The sequence below is a fragment of the Marmota flaviventris genome, chromosome 1 (genome assembly GCF_047511675.1).
Source record: "Marmota flaviventris isolate mMarFla1 chromosome 1, mMarFla1.hap1, whole genome shotgun sequence".
NCBI classification, from domain to species: domain Eukaryota; kingdom Metazoa; phylum Chordata; class Mammalia; order Rodentia; family Sciuridae; genus Marmota; species Marmota flaviventris.
The window spans coordinates 93,043,529-93,063,871 of NC_092498.1; the positions used below are offsets into that span (position 1 = coordinate 93,043,529).

Here is a 20,343-nt window from a genome sequence, read left to right on the forward strand (position 1 = left end):
TGAGAAAACTACAAACTTTAAATGAAAGTGATCATAAAAGATCTGAAATTGAGAGTTGTTCTGAGTCTATACTGGAAGATTCAATAGCGTCAAGATGTCAGGTCTTCCCAACTTGAGCTATATATTTAACACAATCCCAGCCAAACTCTTCTTGTGAATATCCACTGTTTCCAACTTTACAGAGATATGCAAAAGTCCCAGAATAGCCAACACAATATTGGAGGAAAAGAGCAAAATTAGAAGAGAGACACTCCGCAGCTCTACTACAAAGCTGCGGTAATTAAGGTAGTTTGGTATTGATAAAAAAAAAAAAAAAGGACTAACAGATCAATGAGACAGAATAGCAAGTGCAGAAATAAGGCTTATGTTATTATAGTCAAGTAATCTTTTACAAAATAATGAAGGTAATACAAGGGAGAAATGATCATCTTTTTAATAAATGATATTGAAAGAAGATATTCACATGCAAAATAATAAATCGATATATTCATCACCAACTTCAAAAAGAATCATTGGCATAAATGGAAGTGCAAAACTATAAACTCATAGAAGATAACATTGGAGGAAAACTTGATGACCTTAAATATGAGGATGATTTTGTAGTTATGATACCAAAGCCATGATCCATGAAAGAAAGAATTAGTAAACTGGACTTCATTAAAATTAAAATTTCTGCCCTGTAAAAAAACACTTTTCAAGAAATGAGAAGACATGCCACAGACTGGGAGAAAATGTTGGCAAAAGATATATAACAAAGGACTATTGTTCAAAAATATACAAAGAACTCTAACTCAATAAGAAAATGAACAATCTCACTTTTAAAAGGTGGAAAGAACAAACAATCCACCAAGAAGATGGCAAATAAGCTAATGAAAAGATGTTCAACATCCTATCATTGGAGAATTTCAAACTGAAGCAACAATGAGAAACCACTGCACACTTAAAAGAATGACCAAAATCTAAAACATAAATAACACCAAATTCTATTGAGAATATGAAACAACAAAAACTTTTCTTCATTACTAGTGGGATTACAAAATGGTACAGCAATTTTGGAAGACACATCAGCAGTTTATTCTAAAACTTATATTCTCACCATATAATTGAGCAAGTATGTTTCCTGATGTTTGCCCCAATAAGTTGAAAGTATATGTCCACACAGATACCTGCATATGATTGTGTATAGTAGCTTTATTCATAATTGCTAAAATTTGGAAGCAATCAAGATGTCCCTCAGAAAATGAAGAAATAAGCTGTGATCTATTCATACAATGAAATACTACTTCATGATAAGAAGAAGAGAGCCATCAAGTTCAGTTAAAGCTTATGTGTCCCATGTAGAGATATTGAAGAACCTTAATTGCATACTACTAAGTAAAAGAGCCAACCTGAAAAGGCTACATACTGAGTGATCCAAATATATAACATGGAAAAGGCAAAACTATGAAGACAGTGAAAGGATCAGTGGTTGCCAGGGGTTAGCTCTAGGGAGGGATGAATATGTGGAACATGGAGGACTTGGGGGCAGTAAAACAACTCTTGATTAAATTATTATGGTGGACATGTGGCACAATATATTTGTCAAAATCCATACAATGTATAACAGTAAGAGTGAATCCTTATGTAAACTATGGACTTTGGGGGATAATGATGTGTCAAGTAGGTTTGTCAGTTATAACAAATATACCACTCTTGGGTAGGACTTTGATAATGAGGGAGGCTCTGTGTATGTAGGGGCAGGGAGCTTATGAGAGACTTCTTTTCCTTCTGCTCAATTTTTCTGTTAATCTAAAATGACCCTATAAATTAAGTTTATTTTCAAATGGAATCGAAAATCCAAGAACTATTGAGTAATATGTAGTATATAAACAATGGAAACTCCAGAACATGAAAGAAAGGAGCAGGAGAAGAATTTGCAATACTAATAAGTGTAAATTTTCTGAAATTAATGGCTGACACCAAACCACAAATTCAGGAATTTCAGAGAACACCAAAGCAAGATAAATACCAAAAACATATATCCCTTCTCATAGCACATTCAAATCACACACACACACACAAAAAAAAAAAAACCAAAGTCGAAGAGAAAATCCTGAGAGATGATAGTGGGGGGAGAGACTCCTTACCTACAAAGTAATATTAATAAGAATTTCTAAGATTTGGGGGGTAGAGCAAGTGTTTAGCATTTATGAAGCTGTGGGTTCAGTACCCAACACCAAAAAAATACAAAGTGAAAAAAAATAGAAAAGTACTCAGAAAATTAAAAACTGAGGAAATTTGCCATGAGTAAACTTGCCTTGTAAGAACTATTCAAAGAAATTCTTCAGAAAAATAAGAAGATAATACAAATCATAAGCTCCAATCCATTTAAAGAAAGGGAAAGTATCAGAGAAGGAATAAATGAAGGTGAAATACAATCTTTTACTTTTTAAATTCTACATTGATCTGCAGATAACTTCTCAATGTAATATTAGCAACAATGTATTTTTAAATCAGATAAGAAAATGAAATGAAGCAATGTTAAAAGGGATAAAAGGAGATATTGTTGAACTAAACAACTATCAGTAGAAGTGAACTTAACTATTAATCAAGTTGATTTAAATGACATTTATAGAATTCTTCATTAAACAGTCACAGAACATATATTCTTACCAAACTCACATAAGACATTCAACAAGATAAAATACATCCTGGACATTAAACCAACCTTAACAGTGTAAAAAAGCAAAAATCATAAACTATGCTCTCAGATCACATAGAGTAGAACTAAAAGTCATTAACCATTGAAAGAATAGATAAACAAATGTACAAAAACTAGTGGACTCAGTAGGCAAAAATAGCAAGACTGAAGAATACATGGGTATTATACAAAGTCAAATGTTTTCCAGCAATGAAAAATGCAAATTTGAAATTAAAGACAAATACTATTTGTGTGAGCACCAAAAATAATGAAACTTAGTTATAACACAGACCTTACACCTTTCACCAAAAAAAGCTCAATATAGATATAACACATAATACTAAATATAATGTGTCATATCTATATTACACATAATACTAAATATAACACATAATACTAAAATTCTTCTGGAAGATAATTATAGGAAAGATCCAGGGGATCTTGGGTATGTCCATGAATTTTTACAAATAATACCAACAGCATAATCCACTAGAGAAAAAATTAAGATGTTGGGCTTTATGAAAATTAAAAACTACTATGCAAAAGACATTATTTAAGTGAATGAAAAACCAATCCACAGAATGGGAGAAAACATTTGCAAAGCACATATTTTATAAAAGACTTTTTATCCAAAATGTACAAAGGACTCTGATACACAACAAGAAAACAAACCACCCAGTTTGAAAATGGGCAAAAGATCTGAATAGACACCTCACTAAAGAAGATGGCAGGGGGCTATGGTGGCACAAGCCTGTAACCACAGTGACTCATGGTTGAGGCAGGAGGCTCCCAAGTTCAGGATCCCAACCTTAGCAACTTACTGGGGCTCTAAGCAACTTAACAAGACCCTGTCTAAAAACAATTTTTTTTAAAGGCTGGGATGTGGCTCAGTGGTTAAGTGCCCCTGAATTCAATTCCCAATATTAAAAAAATAAAATAAAAACAAAGAAGATGTGAAACACATATATGAAAGAAGCTCAACATCATATGTCATTAGAGAATTGCAAGTTAATACAGTGAGATACCAATACACAGCTATAAGATAACAGCTAATTTTTTTTAAATATGACAATACCAAATGCTGAAGAGAATGTATATCAATAGGAACACTCATTTATTCCTAGTGGGATTTCAAAATAGAACAGCCATTTTGGAAGATAATTGCCAGTTTCTTACAAAGCTATTCTTACAATACAATCCAGCAACTATGATCCTAGGTATTTGTGAAATTGAGTTGACAATTTATGTTCACATAAAAACTTGTGCAAGAATGCTTATAGAAATTTTATTCAGCCAGGTGCAATGGCATGTGCCTGTAATCTCAGCAGCTTGGGAGGCTGAGGCAGCAGGATGGTGAGTTCAAAGGCAGCCTCAGCAACTTAATGAGGTGCTAAACAATTCAATGAGACCCTGTCTCTAAATAAAAAAAATACAAAAAAAAAAGGGCTGGGGATGTGGCTCAGTGGTTAAATGCCCCTGATTTCAATCCCTGGGACCAAAAACAACAATAAAATAGTTTCATTCATGGTAACCAAAACCTGTAAGAAATCAAGATATCCTTCAAAATCTGAATGTATGATGGATATAAAAACTCATGTTAGACAAAACAGAAATGGTTAAAGGTAAAATGATTAGACTGTGAGAGCTCTAACCTAATCAGTAGGTTAATCCATTTGATGGATTCATAATTTAAGGGAACTGTTCATTTTGCAAAGCACATATTTTTTATAAAATTCTTTAATCCAAAACATACAATGGACTCTATATACAACAAGAAAACAAACCACCCACTATGAAAATGGGCAAGAGATCTGATCAGACACCTCACTAAAGAAGGTGGCAGATAGGTGTGGTGCCCAGCTAACAGGTCAGGCCTAGCTATAGGAAGGAGGCCACTAGGGGCCTGCCATTGGGGATTACATTTTGTTCCTCTGGCTTCTTCTTCTCTCTGCTTCTTGGTTGCCATGCCCTCTTGCCATGATATTCTACTTTACCTCCACCCAGAACAATGGAGTTGGCTGACCACGGATGGACACTTTGAAACGGTGATCACAAAATAAACGTCTCCTACTCTTAGTGATTCTTGTCAGGTATTGTGGTTACAGTGATGAAAAGGTCACTAACATAGAAATTGATACCAAGTAGTGGGGCAGTTCCTTTAATTAAACTAACCATGTGGTCCAGAAGCCCTAGGGCCTGGGAGGAGTTAGAGAAGTCTGAATATGCAGGATAGAAAACCTTAGAATGTTGTAAGCAAAGCCTAATGGGCAATTCTGGGGAGAGCTCAGAAAACCAGAATGCTGATAGGAATGCAAACAGTAAATACTGTGCTCATGGGGTTTCAGAGGGTAACAAAAACTCCACTGGGAAATTGGATTAGAGACCCTTCATGTTACATTATGGTAAAGAAGTTGTCTATATTTTCTCCATGTTCTGTGACTTTCTGTGACGCTGAATTTAAGGGAAGGGAGAAGGAATGGGAATAGGAAAGACTGTAGAATGAGTCAGACGTGACTTTCCTATGTATATATATGAATACACAACCAGTGAAACTCCACATCATGTACAACCACAGAGTGGGATCCTAATTAGAGTAAGTTATGTTCCGTTTATGTATGTCATAAAATACTCTACTGTCATATATATCTCTAAAAAGAACAAATAAAAGTGATGTGTTGGCAGAGGAAATTTCTAGGCAGCACAGCATTTAATTGATGGCAGGGGTGTTGCTGGAAGCTTTTATCCAGTTTTACTGTGAGAACCAGGAGCAAAGAGCAGAGAGGGAAGTTTTGGAAAAAAATGTGCAGTTTGGCTGAAGAAGAAGCACATGTCATGTTAGGGTCCAGGGAGTTGCTAGAGTTTACTGTCACTAAAGAGAAAGTAAATACTTTGCACAGAGAAAATAGAAAAGATGCCATGGGGACATTTCAGGAATCATCATTGCAGGTCAAGGGTATAGAAGTGAAAACTCATTTAAGAAACATTGGAAGGGGGCTAGGGTGAGAAACTGGGTTCAATTCTCAGCACCACGTATAAATAAATAAAATAAAGGTCCATCAACAATTAATAAAAATAGTAAAAAAAAAAAGAAAGTAAAAAAGAAAGATTGGAGGTATACTGCTTGCATAGAGGAAAGGAATAAAATACTTCTCCAGTGTTTGTTTCACCATGCTCAGTCACCCAGGCACTCAGAGGACACTGTAGCCATGGTTCAAGGAGGCCCAACTACTGTTCAAGCTGGCAGCAGACCTTGGCCTCATCTATGTGGTGATGATTCTGCAGGAGTGGAGGATGCTGGGGTTAAGTGGTCATGGAGGCTTCCACCAAGATCTCAAAGGAAAACCTGAGATGCCATCCCCTGAGAAGTTGATATGAAGCTATGAGAAGGAAGCTTAGACTTCAGTGGATCCCCTTGGGATTAAAAGAAGCTCGTAAGGTAAAAAGGAAATCTGCTGGTTGTGAGCAGAGCTAGCCTAAGAGAGAGGCCATGTGGGCTAAAACAAACACAAACAAATGCATGGGCTTCACAAGCCTTTTGAGATCACATCTTACTGCCACATGTCCCAGATGCCAGAGGCAGAGCTACAGAAAATACCTGGCTGGGCTTCAGTCTAGTTTTTGTTGCATCCTTTTCTCTATACCCCTTTCTCTCCCTTTTAGAATGGAAATGTTCACTCTGTACCATTATATATTGGATGTATATAATTTATTTTAATTTTTACAGAGTCTCAGAGCCATGAGTTTGCCTTAAGTATCTAGGAGACTTTGAACTATTGGAGATGAGCTAAATGCATTTTGTTTGGTGATATGGATATGAGCTTTTGGGGATCAGGAGTAGAATGTCATGGTTTGGATATGAGACGCCCCCCCCCCAAAGGTTCATCTTTGACAATGCAGAATGCTTATAAATAAAATGATTATATTACAAGAGCTGTAACTTAATCAATGAATTAATTCATTTGAATGGACTCATGGTGATAACTGCAGGCAGGTGAGGCATGGCTGGAGAAAGTAGATCACAGGGGCATGTCTTGGGAATTTGATATCTGGTCCCTGGCTTCTTATTCTCTCTCTGCTTCTTGGCCACCACAACTAAGCAGTTCCTTTATCATGCCCCATCACCATGATCTTCTGCTTCACCTCAGACCAGAGCAATGGAACCAGACAACCATGGACTAAAGCCTTCAAAACCATGAGCCAAAATAAACTTTTCTTCCTCTAAGCTATTATTATTGGGTATTTTGTTCACAGCAATGAACTCTCAAGCTATGAAAACATATAGAGGAATATTAAATGCACATTGCTAAGAGTCCAGTCTTAAAAGCTTATGTACTGTGTACTTCCAATTATGCCACTTCTTAAAAAAGGGAAAACTACAGGACAGTTTAAAAAATCAGTGGTTATCAGAGATTTGGAGGAGGGAGGGATGAATAGATAAAGCACAGGGAAATTTTGCATCAGTGAAACTCTTTGGTAAAATACTGTAATGGTAAACACATGGCATTATAAACTGTCAAACTGCAATGAATTGCACAACACAAAGAGTGAACCTTAATAAAAACCATGGAGTTTAATTAATAATAATATATCAATATTGATTCATCAGTTTAAACAAATGGACCATACTAATGCAAGACATGAATAATAGGGGAAAGTGTGTAGGTAGGAGAAGGGTGAAATAGGAATTCTCTCTACTATCTGCAGTGTTTTTGTAAATATAAAATTGTTCTAAAAACTATTTTTTTAAATCAGTGCAGAAATCCTCCTTTATATGAATCCAATCTGGCATTTTTCTCAGTAAAATTTCTCTGTTTCTAGCATTTAAATCTCACTTCTCTGTGCAAGATTTTCTTTAGTTTCATATTTCCTAGGTCATTTCTGTCAGAATTAAGGGGCGGGGTAGTGAGAATTCAGACATATGTCCTCAAACTGCCATCTGTTCTCCGAATGGTATCCCATATGTTGTTGATATGTAGAGTTTTCATTGTTGACATTTATGAATTGACTATAATTGTACTTTGATTTCCTTCTTGACTTGAGTTAATTATGAGGATGTTTAAATTTCCAAGTGGTATTCAAAAAAAAAAAAAACATGTTACTAATTGCAGCTCCATTGCTTGTTTTTCGAAATATATGAATTGCTTAAGTTCTACTTTTTGGAAACTATTGAGCAATTTTCTTTCTTGGTCGTTTGGGATATAACCAATTGTTGAAATGTTGTCTAGATTTTTACAATAATGTGTATCTTTCTTATATTACAAAATTTGGTTTTTCTTGCTTGTATTTTTTCTTCTGTAGAAATAGTAATGTTTTATTATATACATTTAGTGTTATGTTACTTATTACATATAAATTTATGAATGTTCTATTACCATTATATGTCATGTTTTGTCAATATAAATAATCCCTATATCACATGTAATATCATTTGCTTTGAATCTAATTTGTATTATATCAATATTATAATGAATGCCTTCTTTTAGTTTTTAATTTCTTTATATACTTGTGACCATTCCTTTGTTTTTAAACTCAGATAGTATTTGATTTTAGTGGTTTCTCTTCCAAACAGTATATGGTTGGATCTTAGGGAATATTTTCTTTTAAAATAGTCAGTTTTAGAATGAAGCTTAAGTCATTCGTATGAATTGTGCAAACCAGTGTTTATCATTATTTTACTCTCTTCATTTTAACCTTCCTTTGTTAAGCTTTTCCTGTTCCTTATTTGTTTTTATTTGGTTATTAATTATAGTTGGCTGAAAAAATACCCCCTCCTAGATTATCTACATTCAAATACTTGAAACCTATGCATGACAAAAGAGATTTGCATGAGTGATTAAATTAGAAATCTTGAAATGGGAAGGATATCCTGAATTAGTCCAGGGATTCATAAGCAGGAGGCAGATGGAGATTTGACACATAGATGAGAAGGTGCTGTAATCACAGAGACAGACATTGATTGATGTGTCCACAAGCAAAGGAATGCTGGCAGTTAGCTAAAGCTGAAACAGGCAAGGGATGGATTTTCCCTCAGAGTTTCTGCAAGGCCTAGAGCCCTTCATAAACCTTTATTTGAGTCCAGTAGAACTGATTTGGACTTCCAGTCTTCAGAACTGTGGAGAGAATAAATTTGTGTTTTTTTTAAGTCACCAGACTTATGGAATCTGTTAGAGCAGTTATAGGATACATACATTAATTTTCTCTACTTTTATTTCACTCCGTCATAGCTATATTTAATTTTTAGATTTACTATATCTCCATCAGAATACAGGCAAAAGAGATAGATAAAATATCTAAATGGAAATTTAACATGATTTCTTTCCTGTTACTCTCTTCCCTCATTCCACTCCCAGATTTTTCCCTGAAATTTTTCATAACTACATTTATAATTATTTTGTAAACATTTTATATTTTCCTAACATCTTTACTTACCATAGTTGTTACTATTCTATCCCCTTTCCTCTTCTGGAGTTTTTAATTTTGAAATAATTCTCAATCAACTCAAATATTTCCTCAAGGAGAATTTAAGGAAGAGCATGTGGTACGTGGTATTAAATTTCCTCCCTTCTATGTATGTTAAAAAAAAAAAAAACCTGTACTGTGCCTTGGCACAGAAGTTATATTTACAAAATTCTTGGATCATAATTTTTCTTTCAAAACTCTGAACATGTTGTTATACTGTTCTCTGGCATTTATTTTTGTGGAGAAGAAGCGTGATAATTCGAAATGCATTTTTTTAGATAACCTTTAATTTTTTTTACCCTCCCTAGATGTTTGAAGATGTTTCATCTCTGAAGTTGAATATCATTTTGATAGTGTCTCAAAGTTGATCTCTTTTTGCTAACATTTTCTGTTGCTCTGCTCTGTGCCCTGGCACTGTGCCCTGTGCCCTAGCCCCGACTTTGGTGATCCTTCCTATTGCTCCAGGTCCTGACTCAAGGCAGCTACAGATGTTCAAGATTCTTATGACCTTCTCCATGACCTTCCATCCCATTTGTTGCCTTTCTACAATGCCACCTCCTCCGCTGTGTGTGGTCAGCCTCAATAACACTGAATTCATGCATTGAACATAGAAGCCTCATTTTTCTCGAAGGACACAAATGTCTGATTTTTCCCTTCAACTAAGCCATCCATTTTCTCTATCTCTATTTGTCTCCTTTACACAAGAGTAAAATTCCTGTTTATGTCTCTCAGGGGAGCCTTCAATCTGAACATTCCTCACTTTCCTCTCCCTGTGGCACTTTCCACAAATTAAGTGCTGAGGTGCATTTGTGGTAGTATTACCAAGATGAGGGGCGGGGAAAGACAGTATACAGATAGTCCCCAACTTCTCATGATTTAATTTATAATTTTTAAACTTTATAGTGGTGCAAAGAATACCTATAAAACCATTCTGTTCTTTCCTTTCAGCAGAGTACTTAATAAATTAAGTGAGGAATTCAACACTTTATTGTAAAATAAACTTCATGTTTGATTATCTTGCCCAAATGCAGGCTAATAATGATAAGTCTTCTGAGCTCATTGAAGGCAAGCTAGGCTGAGCTAGGTTAAATATATTAAATGCATGACCAACTTAATGTCTTTTTGACTTACAATGGGTTTATTGGGGTGTAACCCCATTGTAAGTTAAGGAGCAACTACAGTTGGTTGTTACTTGTCTGAGCTGGAGAAAGAACAAAAAGGTACAAATTCAGCACATAGGTAAATATCAAGAAGAAAGACACTCATCTTTAGAACTTCAGTCTTCAGTCTTCTTTACCCTTCTTCCCCTTCTAGATTTGATCCTAAGTTTACAAAGCAGAGATAAGCTGGGCTCTTGGTAGAAATGAAGTTTCAAGTTACCTGACAATTTTCCACCATGATCATCCTTTCAGAGATATTTCATTTAATTACATTTTAAATATGTCACTTGCAGAAGATATTAATTTCTTATATCCCAATTTCTTCTTCTGCAGAGTATGCAAATAAAACTGCACAAGATAATTAAAGGGTGTGGGTAAGGTTAATAAAAGAGGCAGTGTGGAGGAGGGAGAGGAGACTCAGAAACTGACCCTAGTGAACAGCTCTGCTAGAGAAGTGGACGAAGCAGGGGAGCTCTCTGATGGTGTCGGTGCTGCTGATGATAAATGATTCAGAACAGCACATGGACCTACTGAAACCGGAACCCTTCTATCATTTCTCAACTATTCACACTGATAAAAGGCAAATGAACCTTTGTTTCTAATTATTCTGGAATGTCAATTGTGGCAGAGAAAATTAATTTAGCTTTAAAAGTCAATTACAAATAAATGTACCATGCAAATGTCAAGAGGGACTGATCCTGTAATATGGAATTTCCAAGAAGCCAGTTGAATGAGTGAGTGGGAGCTAAAAGCATTCTCACCCATCACCAGTAGCAATGCAAATTCCAGCATCAAGAACTGCAACCTGCTCCTCAGCAGGGAATGTCAGCACGCGCCCCACACAACCCAACCCTCATCCAAGATTTCTAAATAGCATAAAAGATGATTCTTTCCATTACATGTGCTCCTCACCTGTATGACGTCACATAACTCCTCTCACTTGTATTTTTAGGTTGTACTGCTCTATGCCTCTACCTACGTCCTGGTGTCCCTCAGCATAGACAGATACCATGCCATCGTCTACCCCATGAAGTTTCTGCAAGGAGGTAAGCAAGCCTTCTTTCATGAGGCATCTTCCTTGAATGAGGGTGGGATTATTTTCATTGATATTTTATTCTTAACAATAGTGCTCTTATTTCCCTCCTTCTTTTCCTTGTCCTCTCTTTGTTCTCCTTCTTTGTATTTCCTTCCCCACTTCATAGGTCTTGTTGTTCAAAAGGGTATAGAAGAAAAAGCTGAGGTACCTGGGAAAATGCTTACTGTTCCCAGGGATGGCTAAGGACCCACCTTTGACATTGACTCTGTGTTTCCACCAAGGTCCTTTAGAGCCCTATTGACAAGCATATCTGCAAAGAAATGAACACTCCCACTTCAACTTGCTCACTTTCTAGAAACTAGCACTTCATAGTTCGTACCCCAAAACTATAGGAAAAAAAATGAAAAAGATATTTTTATTGATTATTATACTGAAAACAAAGGAAATCCTCCTTGACCCAGAAATAGTGAAGATCCTTGATAGAAAGAAGCAGATGGGTCAGCCCACAGTACCCCAGATGATGCTTGCAGTAGTATGTCAGTACTCTTAGAACAGACTCTGTAAGTGCCCAGAGCAGGAGAGGACCCAGGAAACAGAAAGAGTGATTTCTTCAGCACAATACGGAGGGTTAAGTTCATTTCCCTTCCAGCTGCCCTCCTTCACTCCACACAGGCAGCAGAAATGGAGTCTCTGCTTTCAAATAAGCAAGCTCAGTGAGAATGCTGAGTTCAATGAGACAGATTGGGGCTGTGGGAAGCCTTGGAGAGATGGTGGGGACCTCACTCTAGGACCAACTGACCACAACTCCAACCACAAGCAGAGGCCACCCTCTTCCATGCCCAGTGTTAAGCCACCTTCCCACAAGCTGACTGTGAAAACTGAAAAAATGAACAACGTAACTGAAAATCTCGGCGACAAACATGAGGAGCAATCAAATATTATTAAGTAACAGTGACAGAAGCCAAACTGTGGAAAATAGATCATACATTTAAAATATCATTCCACAGAATTTACTCCTAAGGAAAACAAAGTTAATAGAGCAAGCAGAACTTTAGAATAAAGTGTAATGAATGTCGTTGGAGAGTTGCAAGAAGGTGAGGAAATGTGGTAATTTTCATTTACTATTGACAAGGATATAAACTGACACAGATACTTTGAATAGTAAATGTATTTTTTACTGCTTTTTATTAAAGTGGTAGCTTCCTTAGTCAGCAACTCCAGAGAAGTTGACAATTGTAAAGCTCTTTAGGAAAAATAAATATAAAAATAATTAGAAAAATATCAATAATAGTGAAGAGATTCATGCAGTGCCAGATATTAAAACACAAATCAAACTTTGATCATTAAAACAATAAGATACTGGAACTAGAATAGTATATATAAAGCATATGAACTTTCAGATTAGCTTGGAAAGAATGAGTCAGTATATAGAGTTGTAATAGCTCTCTACATACTTAAAAAAATTAAATTACCACATGTCACAGTTAATTACAAATAAGGTTCCTGTTAGATTGAAAAAAGAAACCTTTTAAACATAAAAAATATCAAAAGAATATATATGAATAAATCTTAGCCAGGGAAATTTGCTTCTAGGAATCATACTAAATGCAGAAATAATAAGGAAAACAAGGAGAGTTTTTTACTATTTCAAAATTATTGAACAATTTATACAAATAATAAACTTCATAAATTAAAAGCAAAAGGATGAATTGAAAATATTTGAACATATGAGGCAAAGAACTAATATCCTTTTTATAAAGAACTTTGACAAAATCAGTCATGATAATCCCATCAACTCAGGACCCTGAAGCTGGAGGATTGCCAGTCTGAGGCCAACCTAGGCAACTTAGTGTGATCTTGTCTCAAAATAAAAATAAATAAATAAAGAGGGCTGGGGATGTTGTTCAATGGTAAAGCCACCCTTATATAAATCCCCAGTACTTTGGCAAATAAATAAGAACATACAAATTTTAAAACAAAATGCGCAAAAGATATAAACAGATAAAGAAGCAAACACAAATAAATAGAAGATATATATAAAAATGCTCATTTTTAACTAATAACTAAAGAATTGCAAGATTAAACACTTAGATAGAAAATTCTACCAACCAGATAACAATATTTAGAGTAAGAATCCTCTCAGTGTTGGGGGAACACAGGGAATGGGAACTTACACTTTTGGTAGGAGATATACGTTATAGGCAACAGGTGCTAGCATCCCATTTTACACATGAGGAAACTGAGGCTGCAAGCGGTTCTGAGAGGTCCAAGTGGCCCTCTCACAGAAGTCCTTTTCTACAATAGACTCCAAGTGTGTTCCTGAAGATATTCCCAGGTACTCAGGCATCTCTCCTTTTCCTCTGAGCAGAAAAGCAAGCTAAGGTCCTCATCGGGGTTGCCTGGAGCCTCTCCTTCCTGTTCTCCATTCCCACCCTGATCATATTCGGGAAAAGGACACTCTCCAATGGTGAAGTGCAGTGCTGGGCCCTGTGGCCTGATGACTCCTACTGGACCCCATACATGACCATTGTGGCCTTCCTAGTGTACTTTATTCCTCTGACAATCATCAGGTAAGTTGCCAGCAGGCCAGATCCACAAGGGGGCTTTTCTACTTTTCCAGGGACTGCTTTGCTCCCCTTCTGATCACTCATTGTTCTTGATGTCCTTGAGGAACTGTCCAGGTCCTAAGATTTAAGATATAGCTACCATGAGCTAAGCCAACTCCTCCCAGGGAGAGTCAGGAGGAGAGAACTAACATTTACTGAGAATGTGCTAAAGGGTAGGTATTGTGCTACATGGCTAACAATTACCCCATTTCCACAGTACAATCCTGTGAAAAAAGCACCAAAGTCTTCATTTTATGAATGATAAAAAGCCAAATCAAAGAGGTTAAGTAGCTTATCCAACATCACACAGGATTGAAATCCAGGTTTAATTGAACAACCTATCATACCACCTTTCAAATACATAATATGAAACTAGCTTCATGAACCTTATAAATGGAAAGATAGGTATACTCAAAACAAAATAGTTGGTGCACGCTAATATATGAGAGTATGTGGACATTGACTGGGGTCAGGTAATGGCAACAGACATTTCTTGGAAGCCATCATTAAAGGAGGGAAGGAGAAGGAAAAGTAGGGAGGAAGCAAGAGCCCTGGGGACCAGAGATCAGAGGAGTAAGGGCACTGAGCAGACAGGCAGGCAGTTCCATTGAGAAAGAATTTGATAATGGCTGGGGTAGGTTCCTTGTGAACGGCCTGGGCAACTGAGCCCTAAGATGTCCACTTGGTCCTACAGCCAATGGTGGGTCACAGATTGTCTTTCAGGACAGATGACCACAGCACCCTGTTCAAGGCAGGATCTCACTGGGTGAAACAGTAGTCCTCCATGTGTGGATAGGGTGAGGGACCGCAGGGAAACCCATGTTAGCTGTGTATGTGGGCCACTTTTAGGGTGCCCCCACACCTGCCAAGATGTGTCACATAACGTGTCCTGGACAATGGAAGATCAGCCTTTGATTTTTGGTAGTACAAATACTGTGATAAAACTCCTTGTAATTAAAATTATACAGGAGTCTGACTATGTCTGCAGAACTCATTCTAGTGGAGTTTCTAGATCAAAGATGATGCTCATTTTGACCGCTGATGTATATTCACAAACGATCCTCAGGAAAGGTCTGCTCCAGCCAAAAGCATTGGTTTCCCTTCTTCAGCCCAGTGCAAAAGAGACCCATTTTCTTTTTATTAAATCTTTCCCAAACTGCAAGGGTAAGAAAATATCTCATTGTTTTAATATTTTTTTTTAATTATTAAGCTGCTTGAATATTGTTCAAGTGTTTCTTGATATTGTAGGAATCACCTTTTTGTGCTCTCTGTTGCTTAACTTGAGTCTCATGAAATACTAAATCTGGGAGAAACATTATCCATAACACATCCCACCCCTCAATTTTTGGTAAGAGTAGATTTAGGGCAAAAAGAGGCAAAATAACTTGCTCCCTATAAGAGGTGGAGCTGGGCAGGAACAGAGTGACTCCAAAAAAATCAGATTTTAACATCACTGAGCTTGGATGTTGTCCAGTCTTGCTGCTGGATTGACAAATTAACATCCACATTTAATTTCAATTTGCTGCCCTCCTTTCTATCGAGCTGAAGGTGGGAGGATGCTTGAAGGGAAAATGAAGCTTATTTAGACAACCAATGAAAGCTAAGTCTTAGCAACAATGTTAGAAGGGGCTGGGGGAAGAGGAGAGAGCAAGAAAGCATTTGGAAAGAGCAACTCATGTGATCAAAGGCAACTGAGGCATTGATTTCCACGGCAGCACTGCCCTGGCTTCACTTCTGATTGATTTCCACTCTGCTGGGGGCACAGCCCAGACTCAGCTGGGTGGATGCAGCAGCACATAAGGTGACTCTCACAGCCCACAAGGACAAGTATCTAGCCACATCTCACATCTTTCACCATCTGAGAGTTCTTCCTATATTAATTCAGGCTTTTTTTTTTCCAGTTAACTCAAGGACTTCTTAAACTTGCCTTTAGCTTAACTTGTCCTTTTTCCTTAAGTGTCCTTGAAATGGCAAAATATAATTTGTTTGCTGATTAAGGGAAATGATTTCAAAAGCGAGTTTCACCCAGCTCTCATCAAATAAGGCCTCCTTCAGGCCTGCTCCTGGCTCCTCACTTCCAGACAGAACAGTGAACTCTAGTCGTGACCTCCCTTGTCCTTGAGTTTCTGAAGAAGCAATTCCTGTCTCACAAGAAGCCCGATGATCATCCTCTAGCTCTACTTTTCCCTGGGAAAAAGAACATGGTGGCTCCTCTCTCTGGGGGACAGCGCATACTCCACCTCTTGAACCAGGGCCAGGCCCAGGTGGAGTTTTGTGAAGAATTTGTTTTCTACCTAGTTCTTGATATTTTATAGCAGCCAAGCCAGGGAACCTACCTGAGGTCCCACACCCACCCCAACCCCTCCCTGCTGGCTGGATTCAGTCACCTTCCCTCATAAGAAATAAAGAATGTAAAAAGATAAGATGAACTTAATGCAGTTTGGCCAACACTGAGTAGAAACAGCTAGACTGTCTCTTTGCAGTTCCTACAGACGTGGTTAAGATATATAGAAAGAAAAGGCAGGGAATATATATAGGTAGATTTAGCTAAGCAGAGAACACATCACAATTTCTTTTTCAATCTTTGATGGCACTGCCTGAGCTTTGGGCAAAGCTTCTCAACTTCCACTGACATAAAGAAAATAACAAACAGGAAGCTGCAGAAAAGTATTTTAGCTCTTTCAATTTCAAAGGGGCTCTGTTACAGCATAGTCTATGTCTCAGGCCTAAGATTCAACTCATCTCTCCTCTTCCTTCTCTCTCTCTCCTTTCCTCCACCACCCCTGCTGCTTTTTCCTTTCCCATACTATCTTGAGTATCTTTCTTGTGCCTCTTTTAAGCAAGGTTAAATAAACTCCTAATGCCAAGCTTAAGTAAGCAGAAGGACCAGTTCAAAGTTCTAAGTTTGTAAACCCTACCTCCCTGTTCTCAGACATGCTGTATATGCTGTATATGTCCTTATAAAATCAATAGGCCAAAAACCTTTGTCATTTTATTTGGCATTTCTTTCATCACAAAAGATGAAAGAAATTTTTTTTCATCTTTGTTTATTGCCATTTTTTAAAACGAAGTACATATTCAAATTCTTTTACTCATTTTTTGTTGGAATGCTTTCATTTGCTATATTCTTAATCTTTGAGATAGTCTTTATGCATTAACCTTTTTTCTGTTTTTAATGTTGTGAATAGCTTGTCATTTGCCCCTTCATATTGGATATGGTTTTATTTTGTTTCCTTAATTGACATAATTAAGAAAAGGAGAGAAAGTAAAAATAACTGAGTTCCTGGCTTTTCTGCCATGAATAGCACATGGTTTTACTTACTGAAGCTTTACATTCATTTAATATTGGCTAGCACAAGATGACTTATCCTTTTCAAAGACTCCCTGGCTACTCCAGGATAAGCTTTCGATGCCCACTGCTTGCCCCTGCTGCAACCATAACCAACCATTTGCTGTTTGATGAAGAAACATTCCTCTCACCCGTGTGTCTCATTTTCATTAACAACTCCATGGTGGATCTGTTCCTGGCAACCTTAGGCCAACGAGCATATCATGTCTTCATTTCCCTAAACTCAACCTCTCTTTGCTCATATTATTTTTAAAACTTGGTAGTAGTGCAATCCCCTGCTTGTGCGGCCACAGCTTGTGAATACAAGGACTGCTGCCTCCTAATTTCTGGATTCCAACCTGGCACACCGTGGGCACTTGGTGCCCTTGGCCAACATTGGACTGAGTGAACAATGCAGACTGCATGATAAAGTGCACCAGTCACCCAACAGATTTGTCATGTCTCTCTCTGTGTCTGTCTCTGCCCATCGCACTGCCCCCACCACCCCACACACACCTAATTCAGAAATTTCTGATTACATAGTACCTAGGTCAGTTTGGGGTATGTGGTAGCTCCTCCATAAGTACATGTGAAAGGAAGTGAGGAAAGACGGCAGGGAGGAAGAAAAGAGGAAAAGGGAGGCATTGTACTGTCTGTGACAAATTCTGCCAAGAGCTGGGCATGAATAAAGATGTTGCTGATCCATCGTCAACTTAATCAGGCTCCCAGGATTTGAAGTCATAGTGACTGACAGCAAAGGCAATACCTAGCTTTTCTGCTCAAAACAACTCCAATGGTTTTAAAATTCATTTGACATAACTGTCTAATTGTTGCAGGGGAGGTTATTAGCCCTGCAGTAATTGCTTTACACTAGCTTGTGCTTATTTTCTTCCTATTTAATTGATTTCTTATCCTCCTATTATTCTTATCTCTGTGAGATAAAGGTATAGGCAGAGAAGATCCATGGCCAAAAATTACAAAGGAATAAGTGGAAAAATGAACATTAGTCATGGAGCACTGATTTGTAATATGTGAGAAAAATCTATTTATTTTGCTTAGAGAATAGCACTTAGTCTGTAGGAAAGTCCCCAGGCTGGTTGGTCCCCTGTGGAGTACAAGGCCCTGGTGAGTAAAAGGTCCCCAGTGGCCTGGGCAGATCTGTCCATGGCCTTGAGGTCCAAGATCCAGGAGAATAACAGGGGACTGAGCCAACATATCCTATCAGGAAAGAAAGTGACATCCTATATATTTTGTTACCCAAGAGGTGGCAAAATGTTAGTATATCTTTAGAGAAAAAAAAAATTCTCACTAGTTTGCCACATTCTGGTGAATGTGTTGAATTTCCAACATCTATTCCATTTCCACTCCTGGTTATTCATGGCAAACCCTCCCCTGAATTTGTGAATGGTTCAGGAATGATCTTATGAACCAATTCTGGCCAATAAGGCATAAGAGAAACTCTTCTGGAAATGTTTTGATTTCTCCATCCTCAAGATAGAAGTCTAGGAAAGGAGCTCCATTGCTGTGCCATGCTAGTCTGTAGCTGGAACTGCTGTAGCTTGACAAGAAGTTACACTGAAAAGAGAAGAGGGAGAGATATGAAAGGAATGCAAGGTTTTAAAGTTTAGCTAGCCATGGCTTTGAAGTTGCAATTAGGAGAGATAATAGATAGTCTAACTGCCGATATCAATTTGGATTGGGAGTTAAGTATGCTCATTGATACCCAACTATTCACACCTGCTGGTACCAGACATCAGTGAATTCATCTGATCTACTGCAGACTTTAAAGTGACTTCTTCTCCTGTTACCTTGAAGAGATCTCAGTTAACTCCATGGTACCAAAATGAGTTATTTGGGGCATCCCTTTCTCTGTCCTGGAAGCCCATCTGACCTGGGGCTAAAGAAATACATATATCAGGACTTTAGATTTTTCTTAGTTCCTTAAAGTAGCAAGTTGTCTCTACATCTTTCTACCCAATGATTAATTCTGCCTTCATACTGCCCCAACCCCAACTGCATACAGACATGTTTGTGAGCCATAGACCCTTCATGCTTCTTTCAATTTATTCATTATTTCTGGAAATTCCTATATATCACCCACTCTTTGTCAAACATTGAGCTAGGTAAGGGGAATACAGCAGTGGTAAGACATACATGGCTTCAAGAATCTTCACAGAAAGGCAGCCAGCTAGGTAGTGGGGAAGGGGGGAGTTACATCTTATGGTAATGTGCATTAGAGTCTGGTAAAGTGGAGAGCCCTAAGGGACCCACAGCAGGAGGTGCTAATCTGGTCCAGAGATTAGTCAAAAGGTCTAGGAATAAGTAACTAAAGCCATATGTAGCATATAAGCCTCAAACATACTCTGCAAAGGACCCTGTGTCCCCTCTTTGCTGTGATACAGTCTCACATGCTGGCTAACAGCCTATGAAGTCAGAGGGCCCAGGATATGGTCTACCCTATCTTCTAGTTGTGTAAACTCAGCCAAGTCATTAAATCTTTCAAAGCTACAGACTTCCCATCTACAGTAATATTGATAGCATTGTCCATATGGACAATGGGGAGATTAAATGTTACAACCTCCACAAAGAATTTGGCCTAATTATTGGTTGACTGTTAAGGGTGAGCAAATCACCATTATTGTCACAGTTACCATCATGTTAGAGCTTGGCTGGCCAATAGACCTCAATGGGAATCATTTTTCTGACACTTCTGTTATGGTTTGGATCTGGAATGTGCCCCAAAGTCTCATGTGTTCAGAAATGGGGCTTCTGTAAAATGATTATATCATGAAGGCTATGACCTCATCATTGGATTAATCTATTGATGACTGCATGGACTACTAGGAAGGGAGACCTAGTTGGAGGAAGCAGGTTGCTGTGGAAGTGTCTTGGAAGGGTATATCTTATATCTGGCCCCTTGCGCAACCCTCTCTCCCCTTCCAGATGCCATGAGCTGAGCAGCTTTCCTTAGCCCCACCCTCCCCCCATGATGTTCTGACTCACCTTGGGTCCACAGCAATGAAGCCAGGCAACATGGAATGAATCCTCTAAAAGTATGAACTAAAATAAATCCT

The 20,343-nt window shown here is 37.8% G+C and overlaps 1 protein-coding gene across 2 annotated transcripts in view; it reads left to right on the forward strand.

Annotated features, from left to right (window-relative positions):
- Window positions 1-20,343, forward strand: part of Npsr1 (neuropeptide S receptor 1) — a 178,734-nt gene that overhangs the window by 138,092 nt on the left and 20,299 nt on the right. Inside the window, exons 4-5 of one of the 2 annotated variants that reach the window (XM_027939686.3) lie at window positions 11,252-11,345; window positions 13,704-13,905. In XM_027939686.3, coding sequence (XP_027795487.1) covers window positions 11,252-11,345; window positions 13,704-13,905 — 296 coding nt within the window. The remainder of the gene's footprint in view (window positions 1-11,251; window positions 11,346-13,703; window positions 13,906-20,343) is intronic. The other variant, XM_071608428.1, reaches the window with a different exon arrangement.